General features: G+C 36.7%; 1 protein-coding gene across 1 annotated transcript; it reads right to left on the bottom strand.

The window, feature by feature from the left end:
- Positions 1-9,362: 9,362 nt before the first annotated feature.
- dact3a (dishevelled-binding antagonist of beta-catenin 3a) lies at positions 9,363-27,518 on the bottom strand. The gene is made up of 4 exons (XM_058788313.1): positions 27,140-27,518; positions 19,531-19,648; positions 14,026-14,130; positions 9,363-13,258 (listed from the first exon to the last, which is right to left on the bottom strand). The coding sequence occupies exons 1-4, from the start codon at positions 27,353-27,355 to the stop codon at positions 12,165-12,167; spliced, it is 1,533 nt and encodes a 510-aa protein (XP_058644296.1). The 5' UTR covers positions 27,356-27,518; the 3' UTR covers positions 9,363-12,164.
- Positions 27,519-27,861: the final 343 nt, after the last annotated feature.

Here is a 27,861-nt window from a genome sequence, read left to right on the forward strand (position 1 = left end):
TGGGATTACAGCTCTTCCTCTTAACACTGACACTATAAACGTGTTTCATAACACAGCTGTGTGTCATTGCACGTGTGTGGCTGTTATTACAATTAAAGCATCTTTATACTGCAGAACTGAGACACATAAAAAGTGCATTTCCACCACATTTACTGTAATTACACTGGCATCAGTGAATGATGCTTGAATGTCATATTGTTGCAGTCTTACATGCATCAGCTCAGCAGTGTGTGTGTGTGTGTGTGTGTGTGTGTGTGTGTGCAGTGTGATGTCCGCAGGTCCGCAGGACTCGAGTGTCGAGCAGCGTCGGCTGCAGAGAAGAGAACTCACATCATATCAGGTGCATTAACCAGCTTCTCATAACTACGCTAATGTTCTTTAAAAGTTATATGAATGTTGGGACATAACATTCTTAAAATATTTTTTTTATGGAACGTTCATATAAACATATTAATATTTGATATATATTCTCATAATGTTGAGAGAAAACATTCTGATGTTATCTGTACTCTTTGTACAAAAACTGGACATTTAAACATTATTAAAATGATTACAAACAAATGTTCAAATAACATTTTATTACGGGTGAAAATAAAGCTGGTAGAATGCTGTAAGAATGTTTTTCAGAAACCTAATGTTTTTATAATCTAAATTTGTTACCTGGGATGAGAGTGTATTATTATTTTTAGGTTTAAGCATCTGAAACAATTTAATTGTACTTTTGTTTTATGAGACTAATATTGCACACAGGCAAAAATAATTATAATAATGTATTGGAGGATTTAAAGCTTTGTAATTTTGTGTTTGATGTCTGTTTGGTATCAAACTGCTGCTAAATATACCGAATATTATTATAATTTTTTTAATTAATTTTTTATATCCCTGAAGTAGTAACAATAAAGTGATGTGCTTCTTTTGGGGAACTTTCTTCATGTCAGGTCAAAATCATGCTCTGATAATAACAGATAAAGTATTCTGTGCTCCATGATTTGAACCACTCAGAAAAGTGCATGGCCTGAATGTTCATAAAGCTTATAAAGCTTGAGCACATTTGACTGTTACATAACAAGACGAAATACTAAACCTTATTTCACCTGTGCACATTGTAGTTTTCCGCCGAACACAGTGCTGTTATTCTTTGGAGAGCCACAAGGGGACGCCATTTATCAGTACATTTAAAGGCATAGCTGCTCCAAAGTTTCTTTTTTCTGTTGAACCCAGAAGATAGAATGTTGGTAAACAGCTGCTGGTAGCCATTGACATTCATAGTAGGGAAAAAAATACAATGGAAGTCAATGGGTACCGGCAACTGTTTGGTTACCAACATTCTTCAAAATACCTTCTTTTGTGTTCAACACAAGAAACAAACTCGTAGAGGTTTGAAACAACTCGAGGGAGAGTTAATGATGCAGAATTCTCATTTTTGGGTGAACTGCCCCTTGTTCTTGTCTCATCTTCTCTGTGATCCGTGTGTGTTGGTGCAGATTTTCCCGGAGCCTTCGGAGCAGCTGGAGCCGGGGCAGATGAGGGAGCGTTTGCCCTCCATCGTGGTGGAGCCGTCGGAGGAGAGCGAGGAGGAGAGCGGAGGACTGCAGTGGCCTCCTCTTCACACACAGACCTCCGCCGATGAGGAGGAGGAGGAAGACCCTTTCCAGGATAACTGTGAGCCCAACAGCGCCGGGCAGGGGGAGCAGGTCAATGCAGACGGGTCAGTACCTGCTGATTCAGCCATTCATATCCATAAGAACGAGTTACAGGAATCGTTCACCCATGAATTAATATTCTGTCGTCATACCATATTCTGTGGAAATCATCTGTTCTTGATTTAAAGAGACAATCTCCAAAAACGACAACAAACACAATAGAAGCAGCTAGGCCTGTCACGATAACAACTTTTTGTTCTGCGATATATTGCGATACTATTGTCATTTTAAAGACCATTTTATGCCACTGAATATATAATCATAATGTAACAGCATAATAATGCAAGAAGGCCAACATACTTCTGAATGACAACAAACTTTTAATTTTTAAGAATATTTAGATCATGGAAATGAAGTATCAAAGTATTAGATACAAAGTATTGAACAAACAGTAAATAAACATTTTCTAACAAAAAGTGCAAAGTAAGAAGTAGAAAAAAAAAGAAAAATGCGCAAAGAACTTTGACGTTTTGGCATTCATTTTTATGTAGGCTAAATATAATGAGCAATATATTGTGTCACCAAAAATTATTGAGGTCATGTACACTGTAAAAAGTGAAAGTTGACAACTTTAAAAATTGAGGAAGCCCGTTGCCTTAAAATTATTAAGTACATAGTAATTAAAAAAAGTTAAGTGAACTTGACAATTCAAATAACTTATTTTTTTAATTATCATTTACTTAAAAATTTTAAGGCAACGGGTTTCCTCAATTTTTTTAAGTTAAGTCAGCTTATCACTTTTTACAGTGTACATATATTGTGCGATAAGTCGATATATTGATTACTGCGATAGGCCTAAAAGTGTAATATGCAAAAATATGTCATATTTTATATGCTGAAATACATCATATTTTGTCAAGTCAAAATTATTTGTATAGCGTTTTTCAAAATACACATTGTCTCAAAGCAGCCTTATGAAAAATCATTTTGTCAATGTTTACAATATCTTAGTATCTTAATGCCTTATGCCCAGCTAACTAAAATATGCTCTAAGAATGTTTTTTATCGTTACCGTTAAGTACATTATTTCTGAACATTCAAAATATTTTTTTACTGGTTATGCGAATGTTTTAGTACATTTCTATTACATTTGATAAACTTGCAAACATTATGGGAATGTTACTTTTGAATGTTCTTGGAATGTTCTGAAACAAGCAGTAACATTTAAAAAAACATCAGATGAATCCAACTCAAACTTTTCCAAAATAAAAAAAAACGTTCCATGGATGATGCATTAATGTTTTTGTGCTAACGTTTTGAGAACATTATTAAAAACCAGGTAACTTTGAACAAATGTCTTATTAATGTTACTCTGAAGAATGTTTGTTCATAACTTTGAGAGAACCTTGTTTGAATGTTCTGAGACGGGAAAGTTTATCATTTATCAGATTAGAACTGATATAGTTTGATATAAGGTTACAAGAGATGTGTGATGAAACAGCCTGAAAATAACCAGTATGTATGTGACTGAACTAAACCGCTGTGTTCATTTGTTCCAGAGTTCCTCATTTTAAACGTTCATCGATTCCTGGTATTCAGATCGACTACAGCAGACTGACTCCGCCCCCTTCGCCGACATCATCACACGCGGCCCCGCCCCGTTTCCGGAGCTGAGCGATAAAAACACCAAAATCTACAGCATTTCACTGTATTTATATTCATTCATCATAAATGAAGCATTCATATGTATGATTATTTTCCTTTAAACCTAGTTTAAAACAACTGTATGTCGGTTTTACCTTGGAATATCGGTTTTAAAGGCATTATGTCGGCACAATGGCAAATGGTGAGCGGGTACGAAATTCCGCGAAAAGATCGGATTGCTTTACGGCAGCCACCGATGCACGTGTATTACGACAGTGTTGTAAATTACACTCATGTAACTGTAGGGGGCTCCGAAGTCGCAAAAATAGACTTAACTACATACAGTTGCTTTAAATGAAAAGTTTTGAGATTCTGAAAAATGTCAAACAAAATGATGAGAAATCACTTCGGCTATGCTGTATTTCTCTGCAACTAATCACATGTAAGTAAATGAGTGTCATTTATCGTGTGACTCTTTGTACAGACGCTCAGATTGAAGACCCTTTGGATCATCTCAGATCACAATGATCATCAGGTTTAGCTCATGAAGCTCCAGACACCAAATGCTTTCTCACATTCATATCTCTCAAACTGTAATATGCATTGCATAGAAACATGCAAACTAGTTCAAACAGTAGAGCATGCGCTTGCAACACCAAGGTCATGGGTTTGATTCCCAGGTAATGCACGAACTGATCTAATGTATACTTCCAATGCAATGTAAGTGGCTTTGGATTAAAAAAAAAATGTCTGCCAAATGTAGAAATATGAATGTAAATTTCTCTAGTGGTTTCAGATGTACATTATGAATCTGTTCACTGAAAGCATGTTGCACATTCAGAAATATGTATGAATAATTGCAGATGATAATGACTGTTAGAATCACAGTCCGCCTTGATATTTAACCCCAATATTGGAGTTGTAGATGATGTAGTTTGAGTTCTATATGTATTTTTTCAGAGTTTGTGTTTTTATTTGCACACTGCACTTTCTGTATGATGCATTGCAGATAATGTCTTCCCTATGATTATGCGCATTAAAACCCATTTTAATGTCTGATGCTGGATTTGTCTAACTTCAGTTCTGGCACAAACAATTAAACACCAAGGCAGCAGTGGGTTTGATTTTCAGGAAATGCATGAACTGATAAACCGATGGATGTTTCTGACACGAGCGCAGGGGGCAGTACAACACAAGAGCACGGTATTCCTCATGTAAATGTTAAAAAACAGTCAGATGGTAGATTGTGTTTACTGTGTCCTGCCAGAATCCCAGCACACACGATAATAAGAGAAGAGTTTACCAAATGAAGCTAATAACTAAACACAGTGTGCAGGACGGAGAGATCAGCTGATCTTCTCCTTCACAATCAGTCGAGATGTAGACTAAACATCTCATGACTGCAGACGCGTGTTTCCATTGCTCACATTCCTGAAGAACACGGTTAACCCTCTGATGCTGGAGAGAGACATTTAACCATGAGAGCTGACCTCTGACCCTCAACCACTGCTAACAGGAAACGTTTCCATAACTTTAACATATTATAAAGGTAATGTAAATGTTAGGAGAAAACATGCTTAATGTTTATGGAACATTCTTATAACATTATTAATATTTGATATACGTTCTCGTAATGCTGAGAGCAAATGTTCAAACGACAATGAACAACATTATGATGTTATTTGTATGTTCTCTGAACTGTTCAATCGGTAACAATAGAAGGTTCTCATTACATGTTCAAAATGATAATATTAAATTTTCCTCCAATGTTTGCATAAATAAAGATTGTGTTGAGAGAACGTTCAAATGTAACGTTCTCATAATGTTTTCAAAATGTTAGAATGGAATGTTCCTCTAACATTCTAGTGAAGCAAGAAGAAATGTTCTTAATATATATATTTTTTGTACTGTTATGTTTTTTCTCATTTATATTTTAATTTATGATAACAAATTTATATATATATAATGTAAATTAAATAGAGGTTCGTTTTGTTTGCACATGCTTGTGTTCTTGTGATACTGTCAGGCTGCTGCTGAAGTCAAGCTGTCAATCATCTGCAGGGCCCCTCCCCTTTCAGCAGTGGGGGCGGGGTTAAAGCTGAGTGACTCTGTCTGTCACACTGCTGTCAACACTGCACACTACCTAGTGCCTACTATCAAATTCAATAATGCAAAGATGTGCTGTGTTATCATAACATCTCAAGAAAATTAAAAAAAAAACATTATTTTGTGATTCTGCAGTTTAATCCAATTTTGTATATAAAAAAAATCATAAGTCATGGAAAAAAATCTGCTGTTCATTTTTCACACTGCAAGATCTGCTCTACGCCAACAACTAACATATGTATTTAGAGCATTTTGCTAAAGTTCTCATTAAGTTATGAAAACATTATTTCTGAATGTTCAAAACATCCTGTTTTTACAGTAGATGATTTAAAAATGTTTTTTCTTGGTTTTGTGAACGTTAAGAGAACATTATGGGAACGTTTCTTTTAAATGTTCTCTGAATGTTGAAGTAGCAACATTTAAAAAGGATTTTAAATGAATATCTAACTAAAATGTTTCACACAAAAAACGGTGCAAAAAGTTTTTTGTGCTGGTTTGAGAACATTAGTTAAGAAAAATGTTCTAAGAACGTTTTGCTATCGTTCCCATTAAGTTATGAAAACGTTATTTATGAATGTTCTCTAAATGTTCAGTGTTTTAAATGTTTTTCTTGATGATGTGAAGGTTAAGGGAACAATTGTATCATTTTGCAAACATTATGGGAATGTTACTTTTGAATGTTCTCGGAAACAAATAGTAACATTTAAAAAAATGTTAGATGAACGTCCAACTAAAATATTTTAGAAGAAAAATTTGATGAACAAAGTATGTTTTTTGTGATAACATTTTGAGAATATTATTGAAGAGCTGATAACTTTGAACTATCCTTCAATTAATGTTTCCAGAAGGTTTGTACATAACTTTCCCTGTTAGCTGGCAGTTTGTCAGGACACACACACACACACACACTGCATTCACAGTAAGAGCAGTATGGAAGCATGTGATTGGCTCAGATCCCAGTCTGTGATATGTGTATCAGTGTGTGTGTGTGTGTGTGTGTAGACTCTCAGAGAGCAGGACAGGAGGTGGTTGATGTTCTGGAGCTCTGGAGAATCTCAGCAGCGTCGTGAGCAGAAATAGGTCAGAGAAGGTTTGATCTGTGAGCTCACGTCTCCGTCTCCTCTGATAGAGTCCAGATGTGCTGCGGGAGCGGCTAATACGCCTCTTTCTCCTCTCGTTCCTTCGTCTTCCTCCCCTGCTCTCTCCGGCTCTCACAGGAAATGCTCCAGGTTCTTGGCCCTGAAGGGAACATGCCTCTGTAACCACCTCCAGATGGAGCGACTCACACACACACACACACACACACACACACGCTGCTCTCTGTCTCACTGTACTGGTTGTGGCTGGTTTATGCTGGCTAGCTCCTGTCCAGATGATTGACCAGCACAGGCAAAGTATCAGAGATGTTTGCTGGTTAATACTCTGGCTACACTGCAAAAAAAAAGATGTTCTTACTTGGTGTTTTTGTTTTGTTTTCCAGTTCAAACATATAAAAAACAAACCCTGTTAAATCAAGATCTATTTACTTAGAAAGAAAATGACTAAAGATATTAAGTTTTGTATTCTGAAATCTTTTGCTTAAAACAAGAAAAATAATCTTGTTTTCCCTTTGAATTCAATTTATTTTTCTGACCACACCGGGAGATATTTCTTATTTTAAGATTTTATTAATGTTACATTTTAAACAAAACTTAATATCTTAAGTCATTTTGCATCTCCGGTAAATGTATCTTGATTTAAGGTTTTTTAGATTTTTGCAAGACAAAAATACAGAGGACACTTTTTTTTTTTGCAGTGTGGTTCAAGTTCAAAATTATTATTATTAACTAAAACTAAACCATTTTTGTTACTGGAAATAAAATAAACATTAACTAAAATAAATTGAAATATATATATAAAAAATTGTTTTACTTATGTTTTTGCTGCTAGTTGCCAAGGAAACATTTCTCATTTTCATTTCATTTGAAGTACTAAAATAAATAATAAACTGAAACACAACATATTTACCAAAACATTAACTAAAATTGAAATGAAAATAGAAAACAGAAAAAAAATAAAATTTGATTCAAAATATTAACAATAGTATAGCAATACTAAAATAACACTGGTCATCTGTAGAGACTCAATCAGACAACGACTTATTTTGCATTTTTGAAAAAATTCGTTTACAGACGAACGATCCTCGTTCACACAGATCCACGAAAACAACTAAAAACACTGCAGTGTTCATGCCAGACCAGTAGGTTGGCGATGCCACATTGTAAAGAAACACTACACAATCATGTAATATGCATGCTGACAGTATAATTTCCAAAACCTTTTTATCGTGTAAATGAACAGCCAAAACGCATAAAAAGTTTTCCGTTTTAAGTTGAAAACGGTGTCTTGTAAACGGCCCTTAAACTATGCAAACTCCCAGAATTCCTCCCTCCGTCCGTCCGTCAGCTCTCTCAATGGCTCTCTGTTCCTCATCCCCTCCTCTGAGTCTGTGAGCTTCAGCAGTTCGAATGCTTTCATTCCCTGCAGCGTCGCGTTAATAAAGCGGCGAGCGCGGGATGTTCTGCTCCAGCTGGAGCTCGTTATTGCGCTGAAGAAGTGTTTATGTGAGAGGAAATGCACAGGCCAGAAATGCGGCTCTTTCACAATCACTGCAAACAAACACACCTACAAAACATACATCAGATCAAATCAGCAAAACTTCTACATGCATCCTGTAGTTCATCTTTGAAAATATCAACTCCACCATGATTTACTCACCCTCATGTCATTCTTTCTTCTGTGGAACACAGTTGGCATGTCCTCTATTTTTAAAAGCATGTTATTGTGAACAATTCATCCATGCATGTTTAATTTTTTGAGGTCGTAATGTTTAATTAGAGTGTCATAACTGGATCTTCTCTCTGCAGGTCTTCTCCAATCATTAAGTGCTCTCATTAAGCTCCGCCCCGGCAAGTACTTTTGAGAGCCACGCCCACATCTCAACAGCCAATCAACAGCTGCAGCACTGAACCAAGTCCCGCCCTACAGTTATTCTTTTTCAATAATTTGCTACACACTGATGTGTCACAATACGGAAGAAAAGTCTGTCGCTACTTCGGTTTCATCGGGACTTTAACCCTTGTGCAACATTTTTGTTTGTTTTGATCGTTTTGGCTGTTAATCCAAACAGCATAAAATTGGCCAAAAAGTTTGTATTTTTATTGGAACGTTAATATTTAATAAATTTATTTGACAAAAATAGCATCACTCAGGATCTTAAAGACAAAAATATCCCCATTGAAACCCATTAAATGGCAATATTTAATCCCAGTGCCATTTAAGCATCCAATCATTCATTCTTTATTAATAAGGCTTTCATTCTATTGGCAAGGCTTTAAATATTATACTGTTTTAAAATTTTTACTGTATAGCCTAGGGAGCAAATACTCACTTCATCCCTGTTTTCTGATAGTTTTTCCTGACATTTCTGGGGAAAAAAGGCCAATTGAATTCAAGAATTCAAGTTTGTATAGACATCAGAGTGTGGTTTGTATGTGTGCATGGTATTTTGTTTTTATCTGACACTGCACAAATATTACTGTAATAATCCCCAAAACCTGCTTAGCATTCAATATATGGAAAATCATTTATTGATTCATTTCAAAACGTAGTAGTAGTTATAATCAGGACTCGTGGTAGTAAAACGATCTATGTCAGTGAAAGTAAAAAAAACAAAAACATGGATATATAATATTTTTATGACCTCTGTGTAGCTTTTTTTAAAATGATGCACAAGGGTTAACATGCAGATTGAGAGCATATTGTTATGAAGAGCTTCGTTTGTGTCCCACAGAAGAAAAACTCTTCTGCTTTTTTTCCTCACAAATGCTCAAATAGCTTTAGTTTGAACATGAACTCTGTCCTACTGTTACGAGTCTCAATCTTCACACACACACACACACACACACACACACGACGGTGATGGAGGGTCTCAGCAGCACAGTTGTGAAGTCTGATCTTGCAGACGTGGCCGCAGGTTTTTATTTACAGTTTACATTCATAAATACAGGGAACATTTACAGGCATTTACACGTGTGATGCATTCAGCGGGGTTTCATTTCTGTTTTTTGAGTGTTGCGTGTTAAGACAACATGTGAAGTCAGTAAGAGTGAATCTTCAGAGCCGTATTGAGTTTCTCTCAGTCTGCGAGTCTATCATCCGATTCTCCCCAAACAAGCACTAAAGCATCACCGTCTCATTATGAGCCACGTTCAGTCCAGAAGCACCGCTGAAAATGACACTGCTACACATCAGATGTGTCATCAGTCACTGGTATTCATCAAAATTAAAGAGTGAATTTGAACTGAATTGGCCAAAACACACAGGATATTCAACAGGAATCTCAACTGGAATGACAGGAAGAGGAATATACTGAACCGCAATTTAAAGGAATTCAACACAACAGAGAAACTTCACGAGTCCAGCATAAACAGACCAGAAATAAAGATCTGTGAGCTGCTTCATGCTGTTTGGCCCCAATTTGGAAGACTTTGGGGTAAATTAAGGCATTATTAGGGAAATGTTTGTATATTTATATTGCCTGATCTGGCAATGGCCCGTGACTTAAGAAATAACAATTTTCTACCAGCCAAAAAAAAAAAAAGGCAGAACAAATTGGGGAAACACATCAAATCGCAATTTATTTTTGTTACTATTATTACTTATTAGCATTAATATTATCATTATTATATCAAATTATAAAAATGAATGTAAAAAGACATCACTATAATACTACTGAACTTTCCTAATAATTTTAATTTATATAATAAATATATATATAATGTATAAAATAATAATTACAACAAAAATAATAATAATATTTATTATGATTATTATTTTATATATAACAACAGTACATTTAAAATACTAATATTTATGGTTGTTTTTTCTTTGCTTTCAAACATTAAGCCATAGAGCTTATTTTGGCAGAAAACCACCTTGAAATGTTTCCCTTTTGTCGTCAACAGATTTAGAACCCATTATAAATTATATTTATATGAAATATGAGCATTTCTTTGAACTTTGTTCCACTGAACAAGGAATTTCAAAATCCATATTACAATTGATCCTTTGCAAAGATCCGCCCCCCTTAGTTACTGTTGCTATGTCCGACAAGCCATGCCGCTCTCTTGTTCTCACGCAGTGAAAAATACATCGCAGAGCAAAGCGGAAACTGACAACGTGCCGACAAACAAGACCGAGCAGGTTACCTCTGGTATGAAACGAGGTCAATTTTTAAGAAATTCAAACAATAAATAGCGTTTTGTGGCTCTTTAATAGCCACGTACACAATGCAGCTAAATTCGGTTGTCAGTTCACCTTTTACTCCTTAATCGCGTTCAGTACACACAAAATTCACTAAAATACAGGTAGTGACAACCACATTTACAGAAATTCTATGCAGTGTGTACGGAACTGAACAACTAGTTGTTAATGATGTATTTAATCGCGCATCAGAAATGTGTATTCGTCTGTATGTGAGATGCAAGAAAATACAGTAAAATATTTACTGCTGTAAAGTGTCAGTGTTGCCAGATCTTCACAGAATTTTTTTTTTTTTTTTTTAAATCGACAAGCACAAAAAAAAACACTAAAACACCCAAATGCTTTGTTTTGTAACACCAAAAACATAAATCTCATATCCGCAACAGACCATTTTAACTCCATAAAGTGCCTAGCTTTATGAGCTAAGGCCAAACAACATGCCTAAAAACTCTAAATATGAGGACATGGCAACACTGCAAGACAGCGCTCTCTAAAACAGCCTCCCGAGCAGAAACAAAACACAGCATGTCTATCAGCGGTAGTTTAGTTAAAACCGACGTAGAAAAAAGTCTTTAGCCAAAAAAAAAAAAGATGACCGATACCAAACAGTATCTAAATTCTTATTCACTCATGCAAGATGACAAAATGTTGCTATGGTTATAAATGCAGGAGTGACTGCTGTTCCGTACACACATGGAACGATAATTTACGGGACTCACTCCTGCATTTAAATGCGGTGATCACTCCTGAAACTTGCAGTGTGTACGTGACAAATCACTGTAACGCCTCAGTTCAAGCTGCACATGATCTAGGGTTGCAAAAGGGTAGAACATTTCCAGTAAATTTCCAGAAACTTTACAAAAATCCCTGGGAGATTCCAAAAAATCCTGGAAATTTTCGAACATTTCTGGAACGTTTCCGAAATTTTCCACCTTTTTGCAACCCTACTTCGTGAACCGATCGTCTCTTCCTCTTTACTACACTCTTAACAATAAAGGTTCTTTATTGGCATCAATGGTTCTATGAAGAACCTTGAACATCCATGGAACCTGCAGAAAAGGTTCTTTAAAGTCGAAAAAGTTTCTTTAGATTTTTTAAAATGTTCTTCAAAATGTTTCTTTTAGGAACTGTTCACTGAAAGTTTCTTTGGGGAACCAAAAATGGTTCTTTTATGGCATCAATGCAAAAACACCCTTTTGGAACCTTTATTTTTAAGAGTGTAGTTAAAGCATGAAATAAACATCAGAAGGTATCTTGTTTTAACTGCGAAGACGTCAATGTATGGTTTTCAAGTTCAAGTCCACCGATGTTAATCTACTGTCCTGTCTGGTTTGTTTGCCAGACAAAAGCAGATTCAGTGTTATGATTGGTCAGATCACCTGTCAATCAAATTCCCTGCGAAGGGTAACCCTGTTTGGCACTTCAATTCAAACTGCTTTCAGTTCACTGCGATTAGGTGTTCGTCGCTCATACGGTGGTCATGACTTTGAGTGATCCGCTCCTGAACCTCAGGATCTTTTTCTTGAGCGCATGCGACGCCTTGATCTTCACGAAGGCTTTGGGCTGCGGCGGGTGTGACGGAGAGGGCGGAGCCAGCTGTGGGCGGAGCTGCTGCGGCCAGACCAATCCGCCGCTCTCGTCGGAGTCGCTGGAGAGCGAGCTGGAGCCTGGAGACTCGGCTTCGCTCAGACTGGACTCCGACTCTCGGAGCGCATAGCCGTCTGGCGGGAACTGATGGTGATGATGATGATGATGATGAAGGTGCGGTTGGGCATAGACACGAGGTTTGCGTGAGCGTCTGATTGGCTGCTCGGGAGGAGTCTCTGCTTCGTCCTGACTCAGTTCTAGCGTGGAGCGCCAGCGGCGGTGACCAGAGCCGCGGCGTGTTTTGGCTTGAGCGTCGCGCTCCATTGTGTTATATTTGCGCTCTCTTTGCCCAAGCAGGCTGTTCTCGGATTGAGCGCGACATGCTTTTCGTCCGGGTTTCTTCTGAGCAATCTTGTCCTCCGTGAAGCGGCACTTCTTCGCCGCGGCTCTGAGCTGTGAGGTGGTGGGTTTGGGAGCAGTGTGCGTTCGGTGCGCGGCGGTTTGAGCACGGCATGGCTGCGCTGGGATGTATTGCGCGTTCACAAGCTCGTCGGACGATGGCGAGCGAGCGTTCTGATAGGATTCGGCTTCGCTGCTGCTGGGATCCAGAGCGCCGCAGCGGATCCCGGCAAGTCTGGGATAGCATGCATGTCTCTCCTCAAGGATGTACAGCGGATCCTTGCGGCACAGGCTGCTCTGTCGGGCCACGGCTCGGGCCTCGGGTCCCAGGCTGGTGCGGGGTTTGGTGGGTCGGGCGGGAGGCGAGCGGCGCTGGATCAGGCCGAGGATGTACGTTTCGGCACGCTGCGTCTGTCTGTAGTCGTCTGGGCAGGGTTCTTCCTCCTCAGCATCCTCACTGGGATGCCAGATCCACGGCTCATCTTCAGTGATGCCCTCTAGAGGTGGATAGGGTGCGGAGAAAGAGCGGGGAACTGCGGTGCGAGCGTTCAGCTCACGGCCGATAAATACATCACCTACAGAGAGAGATGCAGACAGTTAGCTTGAAAACAACATACAGCAGCCTCAACCTAAAGGACCACAGATTAGTGCTTATAATGATCTTAGTCCAGTCCAGATATGTCAGACCAACTCATTTTATTTAGCCTATCCAAACCCCAAACTTAACTAACCTTGCTGTTTTTCTCCTAATTTCCTAATCCCTGTATTGTTGCATCCCTAATATATATTTACATGTCTAAACATCCAACACACTTGCGCGCACGCGCACACACACACACACACACAACCTTTGTATATGTGAGACTGTGCTTCAGTCTGTCTGTGTGTGTGTGTGTGTGTGTGTGTGTGTGTGTGTGTGTGTGAGTGAGTGAGTGAGTGAGTGAGTGTGTGTGTGTGAGAGAGAGTGTGTGTGTCTGTTCGCTCTAACAGAGAGGGTCTTTCTTTCAACAGGAGTATTTTCACACTGAAGCTTTAAGGTCTCATGACTCTCTGTGTGTGTGTGTGTGTGTGTGAGAGAGATGTCTGACAGGAAGTCTCTGCTTTAACCATTTCACTGACAAAACATCACACTTTCTATACATCTTGAAGGACAGTCTAGAGCTAAAGAGTGAAATTCAGTACTTTTCTCTCATCATCATCTCATCCTCATGAAGGTTAGGAGTTTCAGATTTCTGGCACTGAAGCCACATGGAGTGAACTGGATCTCTGTAAGTGTGTGTGTGTGTGTGTGTGTGTGTGTGTGTGTGTGTGTGTGTGGGGAGGATATGGGTGGTCCGCTTACCAACAGACTTGGGTCTCTCAGAGAGCCGGACGGGGTGGATCTCAACGAGACCAGAAGAGTCAGATGGGCCGACAGGAGACAGACCCACAGCCTGCTCAGAGAAACCTGACAGAAAACACACACACACACACACACACGTTACACAGGGTTGCCAGGTCTGCAGAACAAAACCAGCCCAACTGGAACTCAAATTTAGCCCAAATGTGTTCTGAGAGAAAATCAAAACGCGTTCCAGGGATCAAAAACTCCTTCCCAGGGGTTCCACCTAAATCAAAATTGTGTTCTGGGTAGGGCTGCACAATAAATCGCAATCGATATTAAGCAAAAGCTGCGATATTCATGTGCACATCTTGTCAGCGAAGCACGGTTCTGTGATCAGTAGTAAATCTCCATCTGAAGACCAAAGAATACGCCCCGCAGAAGAAACCCAGGAAATTCCTAAAGTGGTAGCTAAATAAACAGAAGATTTAACTGCTTTCATTGAGTCAACGTGACTAATAAACACATGACTATGACAATATATGGTTTATCGGAGTTCTTCTTATAATTTTCCTTATAATAAAGTATATAATAACGCAATGCCTTTATCACTGCTTAGAATACTATGAAATATGTTGCGTGCCTTATTCTGTGTAAGAAGCCACATCATCTCACAGAAGGGTTTATTTCAAACACTTGACTGACACTCGCACAGCTTTCTGTTTTTCCATTGCTTTTCTATGTAAACGTGCTTGACAGACGAGTTTGACCATTGAGTTGCATCTTGCATCTTTGCACGTCTCACTCATTAAACGGCGTCTAAAAACGCGGCGCTCAGCACTGGCAGATCGGCAATGTGTCTAATTGTAACGTTTGCTAATATTTTTATTCAAAATCACAATTCCTCGATGTAAAAAATTAAATCATGGCAGAACATTCAAATTAATCAAAATCTGAGAAATCATCCAGCCAAAAAGCACTGAATTTGAGATATAAGAGATGATGTACAGTCAGTCAGACGTTATTATGGTAAAACAAACCCTAATGATCAGGACACAAAGCGACTTGACTTAAGACTTAAATGAAGGAAAGAACAACAATCCCATGAAGCATTGCCAGTGACAATGGAGAAGTGTAAATGTAAAACTGTTTATTCTAAGATGTTGATTAATTATAAATACCTAGCAAACAAAAATATGATCTAAGAAAATTTTCGTCTTTTTTTTTTAACTTACATTTTGGCATTTATGTATGGTAAAAACATTCCCATATATAAATACCTCATTCATTAATTTATTCATATATTTAGTTATAAAAATTATATTTCTGAATGTTCTCTGAATGTTCAAAACGTTCAGTTTTTTAATGTTTTAAAATATTTTGTCTTGGCGATGTGAACATTAAGAGATTAAGGTCCAGTTTTACTAAACAGGGCAGATTAGCGCGAGAGCGCAATTCCAAAACAGCGCCAACAGGCGGGTGATTTACTAACAATATGCAAATTAAAGAACACAGACGCAACATGTCATTTACATAGGCTGAAGTCAGCTAAAATGGGCCAAATAAGGTTCTAACATCATATCTCTTTAAATGTTTTACAGAAAATTACAATAACTGATCTTGCATTGTTGCTTCAACACTTGTTGACATGTAACAATTTTTATTGGTCTGAGTTTAAGGCGGGCAGGGCAGAGTGTTACATCAATCTTGTCAGAGAAATTGTAAGGCAAGTGAGCCTGACATAGTAAATTTCATTTATCACTAATAAGGGTACTAAAGCAATTATAAGTACGCTTACCAACAAAGCGAAGGTTTATGAACAATGTTTTGACATGCACTTTCAACTAAAAAAAAAAAAAAAAAAAAAATTTATAAAAGAAACTGATTTTTGTAAAAAAGGTAATTTTAGGTAGAAATGGCTGGTTAAGCTAAAATGGGCTGCATACACACACTTTTAGACAGAAATTGAGGGTGAAAATAAGTTTATAGGCCTACACAGTAAAAACCCCCCAGTATTAAATCAACACTCCCAGTGTATATATAATCCACGCTCAGAGTGTTAAAAAAGTAACACTGAAGCAGTGTTAAAGTTAATGAGATAATTAGTTTAGTAATTGAGTGACGGTTGAGCATTAATGAAGAACACCTGCTGTTAACAAACTGACTCACTGAAAGAAAGGAAACAAGAACAGAAAAAAGAGACGAGACGAGCAGAAATACAAGAACTACAACTGACTTCAGTCACAGCCTTAGAAGAAATCAACACAAGATAAAATAAGACATTAAATCTCTCAAGATCTCGGCAGAGGAGGATTAAACAACTCCACAAACAGCATCACCAGCTTCACACGTTACTAACCAGACTGACTTTAGATGATGTTTTGAAAAATGTTTGAGTTACCATTATCGAGGTCAGTGTTTCCTCTAGTTGGGCTCTCGACCCTTGACTTAAAACATTAGAATTTCTTTGGCTGCCGTAACTGTGTGTTTGTTTAGACATGTTAGTTATGACAAAAAAAGAAAAGGGGGAAAAAAAGCCAAGAGAAAATGTGATCAGGGGTTAGTTATGTTTCAGTAAAGACATAATCAACATATGGTGGCTTGAGTAACTGATGTAATTTGGAGTATGATCACTGGTAGATTTATTAGTTAACTTTGTTATTGATCTTATGATATACATAGTAAGATCTGGCAGTTTTAAGATTAATCTGAAAGACTTTTGAAACTTATTCTGCACTAGAAGTTTTGCTTTTCTTCATCAAACAGACTTCAAGAATCAGCGAATGAATCTCAACAATGGTGACAATCAACATAAAGCTCCATGTTGCAGTACATTCTGGGAGCACCAATCAAAACTCATCCATGGCTCCCAGCATGCAATGCGATGAATAAATTATGCAGCCGTCTTATTCTTACTATTTCCTTTTGTTTTACTATTTTATTGTGACTTTTAGTAGCGTGTTTTGTGATTTTTCACAGTTGATCCGTTTATTTGAATATGCTGATTGTCACCATTGTTGAGATTCATACGCTGATTCTTGACGTCTGTATTATAATGCAGTTAAGCTTCTAGTGCCGATTTACTTTTAAAAGTCTTTCAGATTAATCTTAAAACTGACTCAAGCTTTATATTTCATGTGAACAAAATTAAGTATTAAACTCTGTACTCTTCCCAACGATGCTCTGAATGAAATCAGTTATGAAAGTCACTAAATGCTGATGATTTCTTTATTGAAACAATCATCGACACCAGATTGCCATAACAAGCATGTCTAAACAAACTCACAGTTATGGCAAGGAAAGAAATTCTGATCTTTTAAGTCAAGGGGCCAATTAAAGCAAACATGGACCTCGATAATGGTAGTTTTACACTTTTTCACATTTAAAAAATATAAATATATTTAAGAGACCCATGCTAATTTATAAGAATATCATTAGATCTCATGCATAGCTTATTTGATGGTATTATAAGTCATTTACCAAAACGTGGCCCATTTTAGCTGACTTCACCCCTATTGACCAACGCAATATACCAAGCACAGCGCAAATAAAGAAATAAAGAAGCCACAGTACGTTGAAAAGAACCGGAGGCCAAAAAAAAATGAAGGTTTGCTAGAAGTTTTGATAGAGCTATTGCGTGACTCCTATTTGAGGGTTCAAAGCTGTCTTTTATTTCCTGAAGCAAATTAAAAATAGCGTGGCTTGGCAAACGATATGTTCGGATAATGTGTTCTTCTGGCATTCAAAATAACTTAATACTTGTGGAAAAAATCCTCTCCCTTCTGCCACGAGCTCTCTGTTCTCTGCGGTGCCTCCTCTAGCAACACATTGCAGCCACTTCAAGCGCAAAATAGTTTAAGACATGCTTTTTTTGGGCGTTAAATAATGGCGCAAATGCCAGTAATTTAACGAGCACAAATGTTAGTAAAACAGGTTGCGTGATTAATTTGCATACTCTCCTCCCATAAATTTTGCATCTGAAAGGGAAACTCCTAGAAATGCATATTCAATAAAGTCAGGTGCAAAAATAACTGTGTCCACGCCTTTTCAGCGCTAATTCTTCACTGCACGTCTTTAGTAAAACCTGACAGTACTATTTTAACACCAAAAGACGGTTTGTGCTAGTGCACGCTGTTGGTTAAACTGGCCCTAAAATTCCATTGAAAATATTATGGGACCGTTACTTTCTTGGAACATTCTGAAACAAATAGTAACATTTGAATAACGTTACATGAACGTCCTACTACAACATTTCGGGAAAAAACATTCCATACATGAACGATGTATAAATAATGCTTTAGTGCTAAAGTTTTGAGAACATTATTACAGACCAGATAATTTTGAACAAACGTTCTATAAATGTTACTGGAAGAATGTTTGTTCATAACTTTGCGAACACTTTGTCAGAACGTTCCCTGATAGCAGAGTATAGAAAGTAGGCTATGTTTTAAGTTTTCTGCAAAATATGCGTAACAATAATTAAGTTAAATTTGCAGTGCTTCATGGACGTGTTCTTTTGCTGTGATATTCTGGTGGATATTTTATAGGTAATGAACCAGAATTCAAGTATTGAACACAATTATTTAAAAATTAGTTGAAAATGCTCCATCAAATGGCTTCAACAGAAGCAAATAACACTGATTAATAACCTTGCAGCTTACAGTAGGTCCGTCTTTATAAGACAAGTTATCATTAAAAATCAATTCCACTATGGAATTGATTCCACATTCAAATAAGTAGACATGTTAAAACAGAATTTGGTAACAAAACATTCTCTGCAAAAAAAATGATTTTCTTACTTAGTATTTTTGTCTTGTTTTCTAGTATAAATATCTAAACATTCTTGAATCAAGATGCATTTACTGTACAAGTAAAATGATTTTTAGTTTTTACTTAAAACAAGCAAAAATATCTGCCAGTGGGGTAAGAAAAATAATCTTAATTCAAAGGCTAAACAAGATGATTTTTCTTGCCCCACTGGCAGATATTTTTGCTTGTTTTAAGGAAAAATAACAAAATTTTGATACGTTTTTATAGAAAACAAGACTTATCTTAAATCATTTTGCTTGTACAGTAAATGCATCTTGATTCAAGAATGTTTAGATATTTATACTATAAAACAAGACAAAAATACTAAGTAAGAAAATCATTTTTTTTGCAGAGAATGTTTTGTTACCAAATTCTGTTTTAACATGTCTACTTATTTGAATGTGGAAAGAAAACAAGACAAAAATACTAAGAGAATAATTTTTTGCAGTATATGGTGAGAAAATAAAAATTCATATAGGGCCCTAAACATATCATTTTTGTTAAACTTTTAATAAATCGATTTGAATTTGTAAAAGTTTCATGATTTTAATTAATTAGACATGCTTTTTGATTAATACAATGTAATTTAACCATTTAAAAAGGAGTCCAGAAAAATTTAATTGGAAAAAACGGAATTTTAAAAAAAATTTGGAATTTAGGAAAAATTAAATTTTTCATAGGGCCCTAGTAATGTGATCATGTGAACAGTATCCGTACCTGAAGCAGTTGGAATGTCTCCAGCGTCAGTAGGGGGCTCCACCAAGCCACTATCTGTGTCCACCTTTAGCTCTCCCACCTGATGCTGCAAGAGGTTCATCAGACCCCACGAGCCGTCCTGAAAACATCAACATGCTCACATCAGGACGCTTAACGCCACTCCATCAGCTGATCTCTATAAATACTGCACACTCATCGTGTGTGTGTCCTAATTACTGCATTATCTCAAGGCATTCTGGCTTGCCTGCGCCTGTGTCTAATGTGAGCGCTGTGAGAGTGTGAAATGGTCTCTGCGTAGGTTTATTAAAATCAGATGAGCTGAGAATGCAGAACGGCCTTCTGGGAACAAGAGGAACGTAATGTCCTGTGTGTAATTCACTGTGACCATCTCAGAATGAACTCGAAAGTTCTGGTTGGACTAAGATGAGCTAAATGTAGGGCCCTAAGATTACAGCAACGCAAAAAACATGGAATCTAGTATAAAAAAAAAATAAAAAAAAAAAACCACACTATAAATGTCAAATTTTGTATGAATAAATCAAAAGTACTCACTACATGAGCACATCAACTTCATCTGAGAGTCACTTCAGCAGCATTTCATCATTTACTTTAAGAAGATACACAGAAACACAAAGAACTGCACTCCAACCCGCCAAAATAAAAGTTTGGTTCAGCTTGGAGAAATTATGACAGAATAATAATAATAGAGTTTATTTATAAATCATTTTAAAGGAATATTACAAATTTTTCATCTATTTTTATTTTTAACAGTAAGCTTCTGTTGTGCAGCACTTTGTTTTACAAAAGATGTCAATATTAACATTTTATATTTTTACATTTTAAAATATTAATTAAACGGTTAAAGATTTATGCATTTATTTGATTACCAATGTGTTTGGCAATAAATTTGTATTAAATCATAAATACAGAATCCAGAAAATTAAAAATGTTTTTTTAAAAATAAAAAGTTATGAATTCAATTCATTATACATCCACTTTAAAAAATTTTAATTTAATACACATTGGAATTTTAAATAAAACCCATTAAAATGAAACTAAAACATGGATTTTGGGGGAAAATAAAACAATTAGGGGGAAAATGTATTTCATAGGGCCTAACACTGAAAAAGAAATTAGTAGGATTTAGTTTAAAACAATTTTCACTCAGAAATTGCTAGTAAATTTCACAAATAATTACAAAAATTATTAAGTAAGACTTGTAAAATTCTTGTAAAAAAAAAAAAAATTGTAAACTGTACTCCAATAATCTGTGTTTTAAACTTTATTTATTCTAACTTTAAAATAATTACTATATAAATCACAGTATTTGATCACATCTGAAACACACACACACACACACATCTGGTCCGCTATCCTGGTTTTTATACTGTACAGACCCTACACCTAAACCTACCCCTTACGGGAAACTTTCTGCTTTTTTACTTTCTCAAAAAAACTCATTCTGTATCATTTATAAGCTTTTGTACCCATGGGGACCTCAATTTAGGTCCCCACCGTGACACGAGTCCCCATGAGTCTGTGTGTATTCAGGTTTAAGTCCCCACCAGAATATATAAACCTGCACACACACACACACACACACACACACACACACACATATAGCGTAACAGGTTAACTCGTAACTAAAGCACAACAGTAATCAGACAACCACTGCTGGGTATATGTAACCAAACCAACCCGTCCTGAACATGTTATCTAGTTATCTAGTCACACATGATGTGACAGACTGATTAATGAAAACAACATTAGCAAATCAAATAAGTGCGGAAGTGATGTTTGTGGGGCGACAGCTGACGAGTGTGTGTGTGTGTGTTTTAATTCTCCTAACTGCTGGACAGATGTCATTCCCACTGGACTCCAGCTGACCAAAGAAGCTCATCCATCTAAAGTCCGTCTGTCACTCAGAGCCGGTCCTGTGACATCACGTCAAACACATACTGCAATGCAACGAACCAACATACAACAGCACACAATTACACACACTTTCACTCAAATGTTCTTACTGAGGTGCATGTATAAATGCCGTGTGTGTGTTTGTTTGGGGGAGGTGTGTGTGTGTGTGTGTGTGTGTGTGTGTGTGTGTGCTAATGGCTCCAGCGCCCCTAAATAAGATCATGCAAGGCTGTTAGTTTAACCTGACGAAGTGGATACTAACTCTCATGGGAACGGCTCTAACAAGATTCAATCAATCTGACAAAAGCATTTCACCATCAATGTTACGTCCCTCATCAATCAATTGTGGTACATCTAGGGATATTATAGGACATAACGTACAAGATTTATGTGTGTGCATATCAATGTGGGAAAGGAACTGCACAAGAAGAGAATACGGCAATAAAATCAATAATTTAGTCACAATATATATATTTTTTTTTTTTAAAGTGTGAGAGAGAGTGAAGTAAAGTAAATATTTACAATATGTACAAGCAATGAATGAGCTAGTCGACCAACAATTTGGAGGAGAGGAAGGAGCGAGAGAAAGATGCTTAAATAAAAGAAATCACATGTGGCTCTTCCAATTTTGCATTACAAGTAACGAGAGTTACGTAATCAGTAATCAGTACTTTTTCCATGCCATCAAGAATGGCAGCACAATTTGTTTGAGCTTTTTGAATCTACATTTCTCTCGGCCTGAGGCTCATTCATTTCACTTTTGATGTAAAAGGGATTTTATATTTGCCAAAAATATCACTTTTATATTATTAACAAACAAGCTCAGCCCAGATGAGAAAAAAGTAACTCAAAATGAACGCAAAAGAAACGTAATGCATTATTTTTATTTTAATTTTTACTAAGTAACGTACTTAGTTACATTTTTTAGGGAGTAACACAATATTGTAATAAATGAAGAGATCTCAACAACATCTCAAATGGTTCATACATTTGTTTTCCATTTGCCTGCAAACAAAATACAGAGATCTTAGTATGAACTCAGACTTTTCTCAAATGATCGGAGCTTCTCTCCATATTCATTTTAAACATAAAGGTCCCATTAGTTAACAAGTTAGTTAATGCATTAACATTAACTAACAATGAGAGATACATTTGTTGTAGCATTTATTCATCTTCGTTAACATTAAAGTACAACTGTTCACTGTAAGTTCATGTTTGCATGAAATAATATTAAGACACAACTTTACATATGAATAACGTATTAGTAAATGATTAAATTATCAGATTAATAAATGCTTTAAAAATATTTGTCATTGTTAGGTTAACTAAACTAATGTTAACAAATTAAACCTTATTGTTAAGCGTTACCAAGTTTTTATTTTTCCTATGATATTATAAGTGAAAAATCAGTAACAAAGCTGAAAAGCCAATGAAATATAACGGACAACTCAAATAAATCTGAAATTTATAGTAAATAACTAACCAATAAATTATTAAATAATTATTACAAACAATGTTGTGCTGAACAATGTTTGCTTGAGTCATTTCAGACCAAAATATTTAGTTAGGAAAACAATATGAGTGAGATATGAAATGAGTCCTAATGAATATCCAGACTCAGAAAGCAAGTGAACAGCTGTTTTCACTTTGCATTCTGGGAGTTTCTCAGGAGTGAATGAATCAGTGCGCTGGAATGATTCTGACAGTGACTCCCTCAGCAGTGCACTTACTGCGGATTGAGACACACCCCATGAATCAGATATAATACAGTTCAGTCATGAAACTCTAGATGGCGCAAGCTGACGGGTTGTTAGCGTAACTGATGATATTCAGAGAGTTAAACGACTTGGCACAAGCTGATTGGTTCATGCTGCATATGCAGCCAATGAGCTTACTGCCTTGCATTTATATGGCTGGCTAGTAGTATTCACTTGAGATTCCTGCAGCGCGCTTTCAGAGCATCTCTGAAGCCCTCCACCTTCCCCAGCTCCACCTGTATAGATCTGCTACGGGTTATTTTAGATGCCATTTGTGCAGCAGCAGTACTTCTTAAATACTCACGGCACCGTATCGTCATATGCATTGGCAGTAGCACGTTCCTGTACTTGCTTGCAGCAGCAGCAGCAATAATCTACAACTACAGCAATAACCAACAGCAGCAGTGTAGCAGATCTATTCCGCCAAGACCAAATACATTAAAGGGGTCATATAATGCTACATGCACTTTTACAAGTTGTTTGAACTGAAATGTGTGTTGGCAGTGTGGGTACACAACCACCCTATAATGATAAAAATCCTCCCAGTGTTTTTTTTTTGTAATCTCGTTAAATCTTTACCCCTTTCTCAAATCGAGCCGATCTCTGTGTGATGTCACACGGACGGAGGCCCCTCCCACGATTGTTGATTGACAGCAGTGTTTCAGCACAGACTGCACTGCCCTGAGTGAGCGGTCATCAGTTGTTTTTCACCGCCGGAGCAGATGTAGACAAGAACTATGCAGTGTTGTTTTACACTTGATTATTACATTATGTGCCTGAAAAGTAACGTTAGGCCTTATTTTATTTGCAACTTTGTTTATCTCTGCTTGAAATTTGTTTGTTTTGTTTTTTTCCTAACTGTTCAAACCGTCTTTAATCATGTTTGAACTTTCTTAATTAGGCTAGTAGTTTTTGCTGTGGTTTTGAAGTAGTACTTAAGAGTTTTGTGATCTGTTGAACCACTAATTTTATTGTGTGAGGAACATTTTAAAACTCAGTGGCTCCATGAAAAACCTTTAAAAGCCATGCTTCTCTCTCTCCTTCACTGAATCAATAGAAGAATTTTTGGTACCTCAAATAACCTTTCAGTGATCAGCTCTTAAAACAACCACTTTTTCTTAGTGTAAAGAACCTTTTTTGCATCAGAAATGTTCTATAGATGTTAAAAGTTCTTCACAGAACCATCAGTGCCAGTATAGAACCTTTATATTAATATAATGTCATCTTAGTCTGAAGAACATTTTAATCTTCTAGAACTTAAAGAACCTTTCCATTTTAAAGACCTTTCCATTCCACAAAAGGTTCTTTTTATAATATAATAATTTTCTTTAAAGAATTGATCACTGAAATGTTCTTTGAGGAACCCAGAACTCTTCTTTTATTTTTAAGACTGCACGTCGAGCAGGTGGAAAGACTCTTATACACTCAGGATTCAGCAGAATAAAGCACGGTTCGCAGTCAGAGAAGCAGCTCAGCTCCACTGCAATTTAACCTTTTCTTCTCATCAATTATTCACTGGTTTGAATGCTGCAATTATTATTTCACTGAAGCTACAGGAGGAGAAAGACGAGGCTGTTAATTACAGCGGAGCTGGCCAATCAGAGCGGCCGCTGAGAGACCACCAGCACTACAGCAACACACACACTTGTGTTTAAACAAGTCAAACAGCCGTCACACACACGGATGAAACGAGGGCAGTGTGTGAAGTGTTTCCGGCTGTTGTTTTTTGTCAGATCGCTGTCAGCACTGACGCCAGGAATAAACACGTGTGTGTGTGTGCGTGTGTGTGTGTGTGTGTGTGTGTGTGTGTGTGTGTGTCCAGCCCCTCATTTAGAACAGATGAGGCTTGTTCAGATCCAGACCCTCATCAAACACCATCAGGCCAATCTGGTCTCAAACTAAAGCCCAACATCTCCATCCTTCAGCAAAACACGGGAAGAGAACGACAGCACAAGGCCAATATGATGTACAGTACAATAATCCAGCATGTTTAGGTCATTTCAGTTCATTTCACTGCTCCAGAACTGCTGTAAACTGGTTTATAGGCTCTTTCTGGTTTCCATACTGAATGCAGAGACTGCTGTTTGAGTCTGATCTATGAATGATGATTTATTATTAATGTCCTGTTTGTTTTGATGGAGGAAACACACAAACCTCTTTTCTGACAGCCGAAGTCCTGTGAGAAATTTAACAAAGCACTTTCTCTTGTGTAATAAATCTCTGAAACCAAACTTTTTAACTTCCAAACCACGTTAGTCTTCTGCGGGCCAATAAATCACTGATGACAAATGAACATGTTTCTCAGAGGAATATGAAAGTTTTCTTGCATTCTGCTCGTGATGTACTACAAACTTTAACAAATGTTTCTCAGAGGAATATGAAAGTTACACTGTAAAAAAAAAAAAAATTGTAAACAAAAAGATTATTGGTGCATGTTATACAAGAAAATACAATTTCTACTTGCATTCGCATTTAACTCAACATGTTACTTGCATTCATCTCGAATCATTTGTGAAACTTACTAATAAAACATATTATGTTCTGCTTGTGATATACTACAAACTTTAATTTTACAAATTTTAATTAACATGTTTCTTTGAGGAAAATGAAAGTTACACTGTAAAAAAAAATTATTTTCCAAAGTTGCAAACATGGATTATTGGATTACGTTTTACTAAAAATATTATTTCAGTCTTTCTACTTCAAAATTTCATTTTTAATTCAGTGTGTTACTTGAGTTCTTGTAATTTACTGTAAAATTTACTTGCAATTTCTGAGAGAAAACGGTTTCTACACCAATTTTTTCAATGCATTCTTATATTTTGCTCATGATACGCTACAAACTTTAGCAAACAAACATGTTTCTCAGAAGAACATGAAAGCCACACTGTAAAAAAAAAAATTTGATTTTTTGAAGTTGCATATAAAACAAGGATTATTGCAGTATGTTTTACAAGAAAAATACTGTTTCTACTTCCAAATTTCATGTTTAAATCAATGTTTTTATTATTGTTGTTGTAATTTATTGAGAAATTTTCCAGCAATTTCTAGTGAAATTTTTCAATGAATTAAACTCATTCACTAATTTGTTTATGCACCTCACCTTTAAAGTTTTCGTCATATATCAAGTACACAATATATACATAACCAGTGTTTGTGGAGTAACTAGTTACATGTAAATAAATTACATAATTTTGTTCCAAAACAAATGTAACTGCAATCAGTTACTGAGGGAAAATGTGCAATTAAATTACAGTTACTTATGATTTTTTTTTTAAGAAAGGGAGTTACATTTGAATATTTTCACACACACCCACATACATATTTAATTGATTTCTTTAATAAATGGCATTGACTGCTCTAAAATATGAGACACCAGTGTTTCAAGAGTTACACAGAATTACACTAATTACACAGAATAGGACACGTGTTTATTTGAAAACTGTTTTATTTCCTATTTGGGTTTATGTATATGCTTTATTAATTTTTTTTCCAAGCCATTGTTAGATGCCAGTGTTTCCTGTCACAGCTGTGCAAAGATTTGATTTCAAAAACAGTATCATAGCTATTAAACTATGTCTTATGAATTTAAATCTGTATTTAACCTCAGAACGAGCTCAAAAGAGGCTGATTTTGTGGTGGCTGTGCTTTAAAATGAATTGAAGTGATGAAGGATTCTGAAAGTCTGGCAGTAATCAGTGTTGAGTTTTACTAGAATGTTACCCTGCCTAACTTTGATACTTTTTTAATATCTTAAATCATTTTACTTGTCAAGTAAATGCATCTCGATTCGAGAATGTTTAGATATTTATACTAGAAAACAGTGAATTAGTTGCATGTAACAGAATTACGTAATTTAATAACAAAATAAATATAACTTGTAATCTGTAAGATGTTACATTTCCGAAGTAAGCTTCCCGACACTGTATCAATCTTACCGGCGGGTTCGGATCGTCGCTCGGCCGCTCGGCTTTCTTCGGCTCGGGTTCGGGATCCGGTTCGGGATCGGGAGAGTGCAGCGCGAGCGCCCCGGCGATCAGCGCCTCGTGCCGCCGCTTGAGCAGCTCGAGCTCACAGATTCCCGCCAGACTGAGCTCGAGCCGCCGCTTCTGTCTCCCGCGCTCCGCCGCCGCCAGCGAGAACAAACGGAACATTATTAACGACTCCTTCACCGCAAACTCACGGGGAAACCGCGCACTTCGCGTTAAACCACACCGACAGCCGTTTTTAATGAAGTTACCGTGGTGTCCATGATAAAATCCTAACAGTTTGAGAGAGTTAACGGCTCCGGTCCTCGCGAACTGCGGCTGGACTCCGGTTTCCACAGCTGTCAAGAGCTCATTAGCATATCACGCTTTTTATTGGCTACGGAGTTTCGCTGCTAATTAATATGTGTATTATCCCCGCCCCCTTGAGACGCAGATGATGTGGAAATGCTCTTGAAATGCAAAAATCAAAGATGCCAGATACATTAAATGTTTATTTATATCTACATAATTATTTCACATTTTCTTTTTATTAACATAATAACTGAATGGTATGATCGTAGGCTATTAAAGATGGAAAGTTTAAGCTCAAAAAGTGACCCTGGAGCACAAAACCAGTCATAAGGGTCAATTTTGTGGCTCAAAATAGAGATTTATGCATCTAAATAAATAAT

The sequence above is a fragment of the Onychostoma macrolepis genome, chromosome 10, assembly GCF_012432095.1.
Source record: "Onychostoma macrolepis isolate SWU-2019 chromosome 10, ASM1243209v1, whole genome shotgun sequence".
Classification (NCBI taxonomy): Eukaryota; Metazoa; Chordata; class Actinopteri; order Cypriniformes; family Cyprinidae; genus Onychostoma; species Onychostoma macrolepis.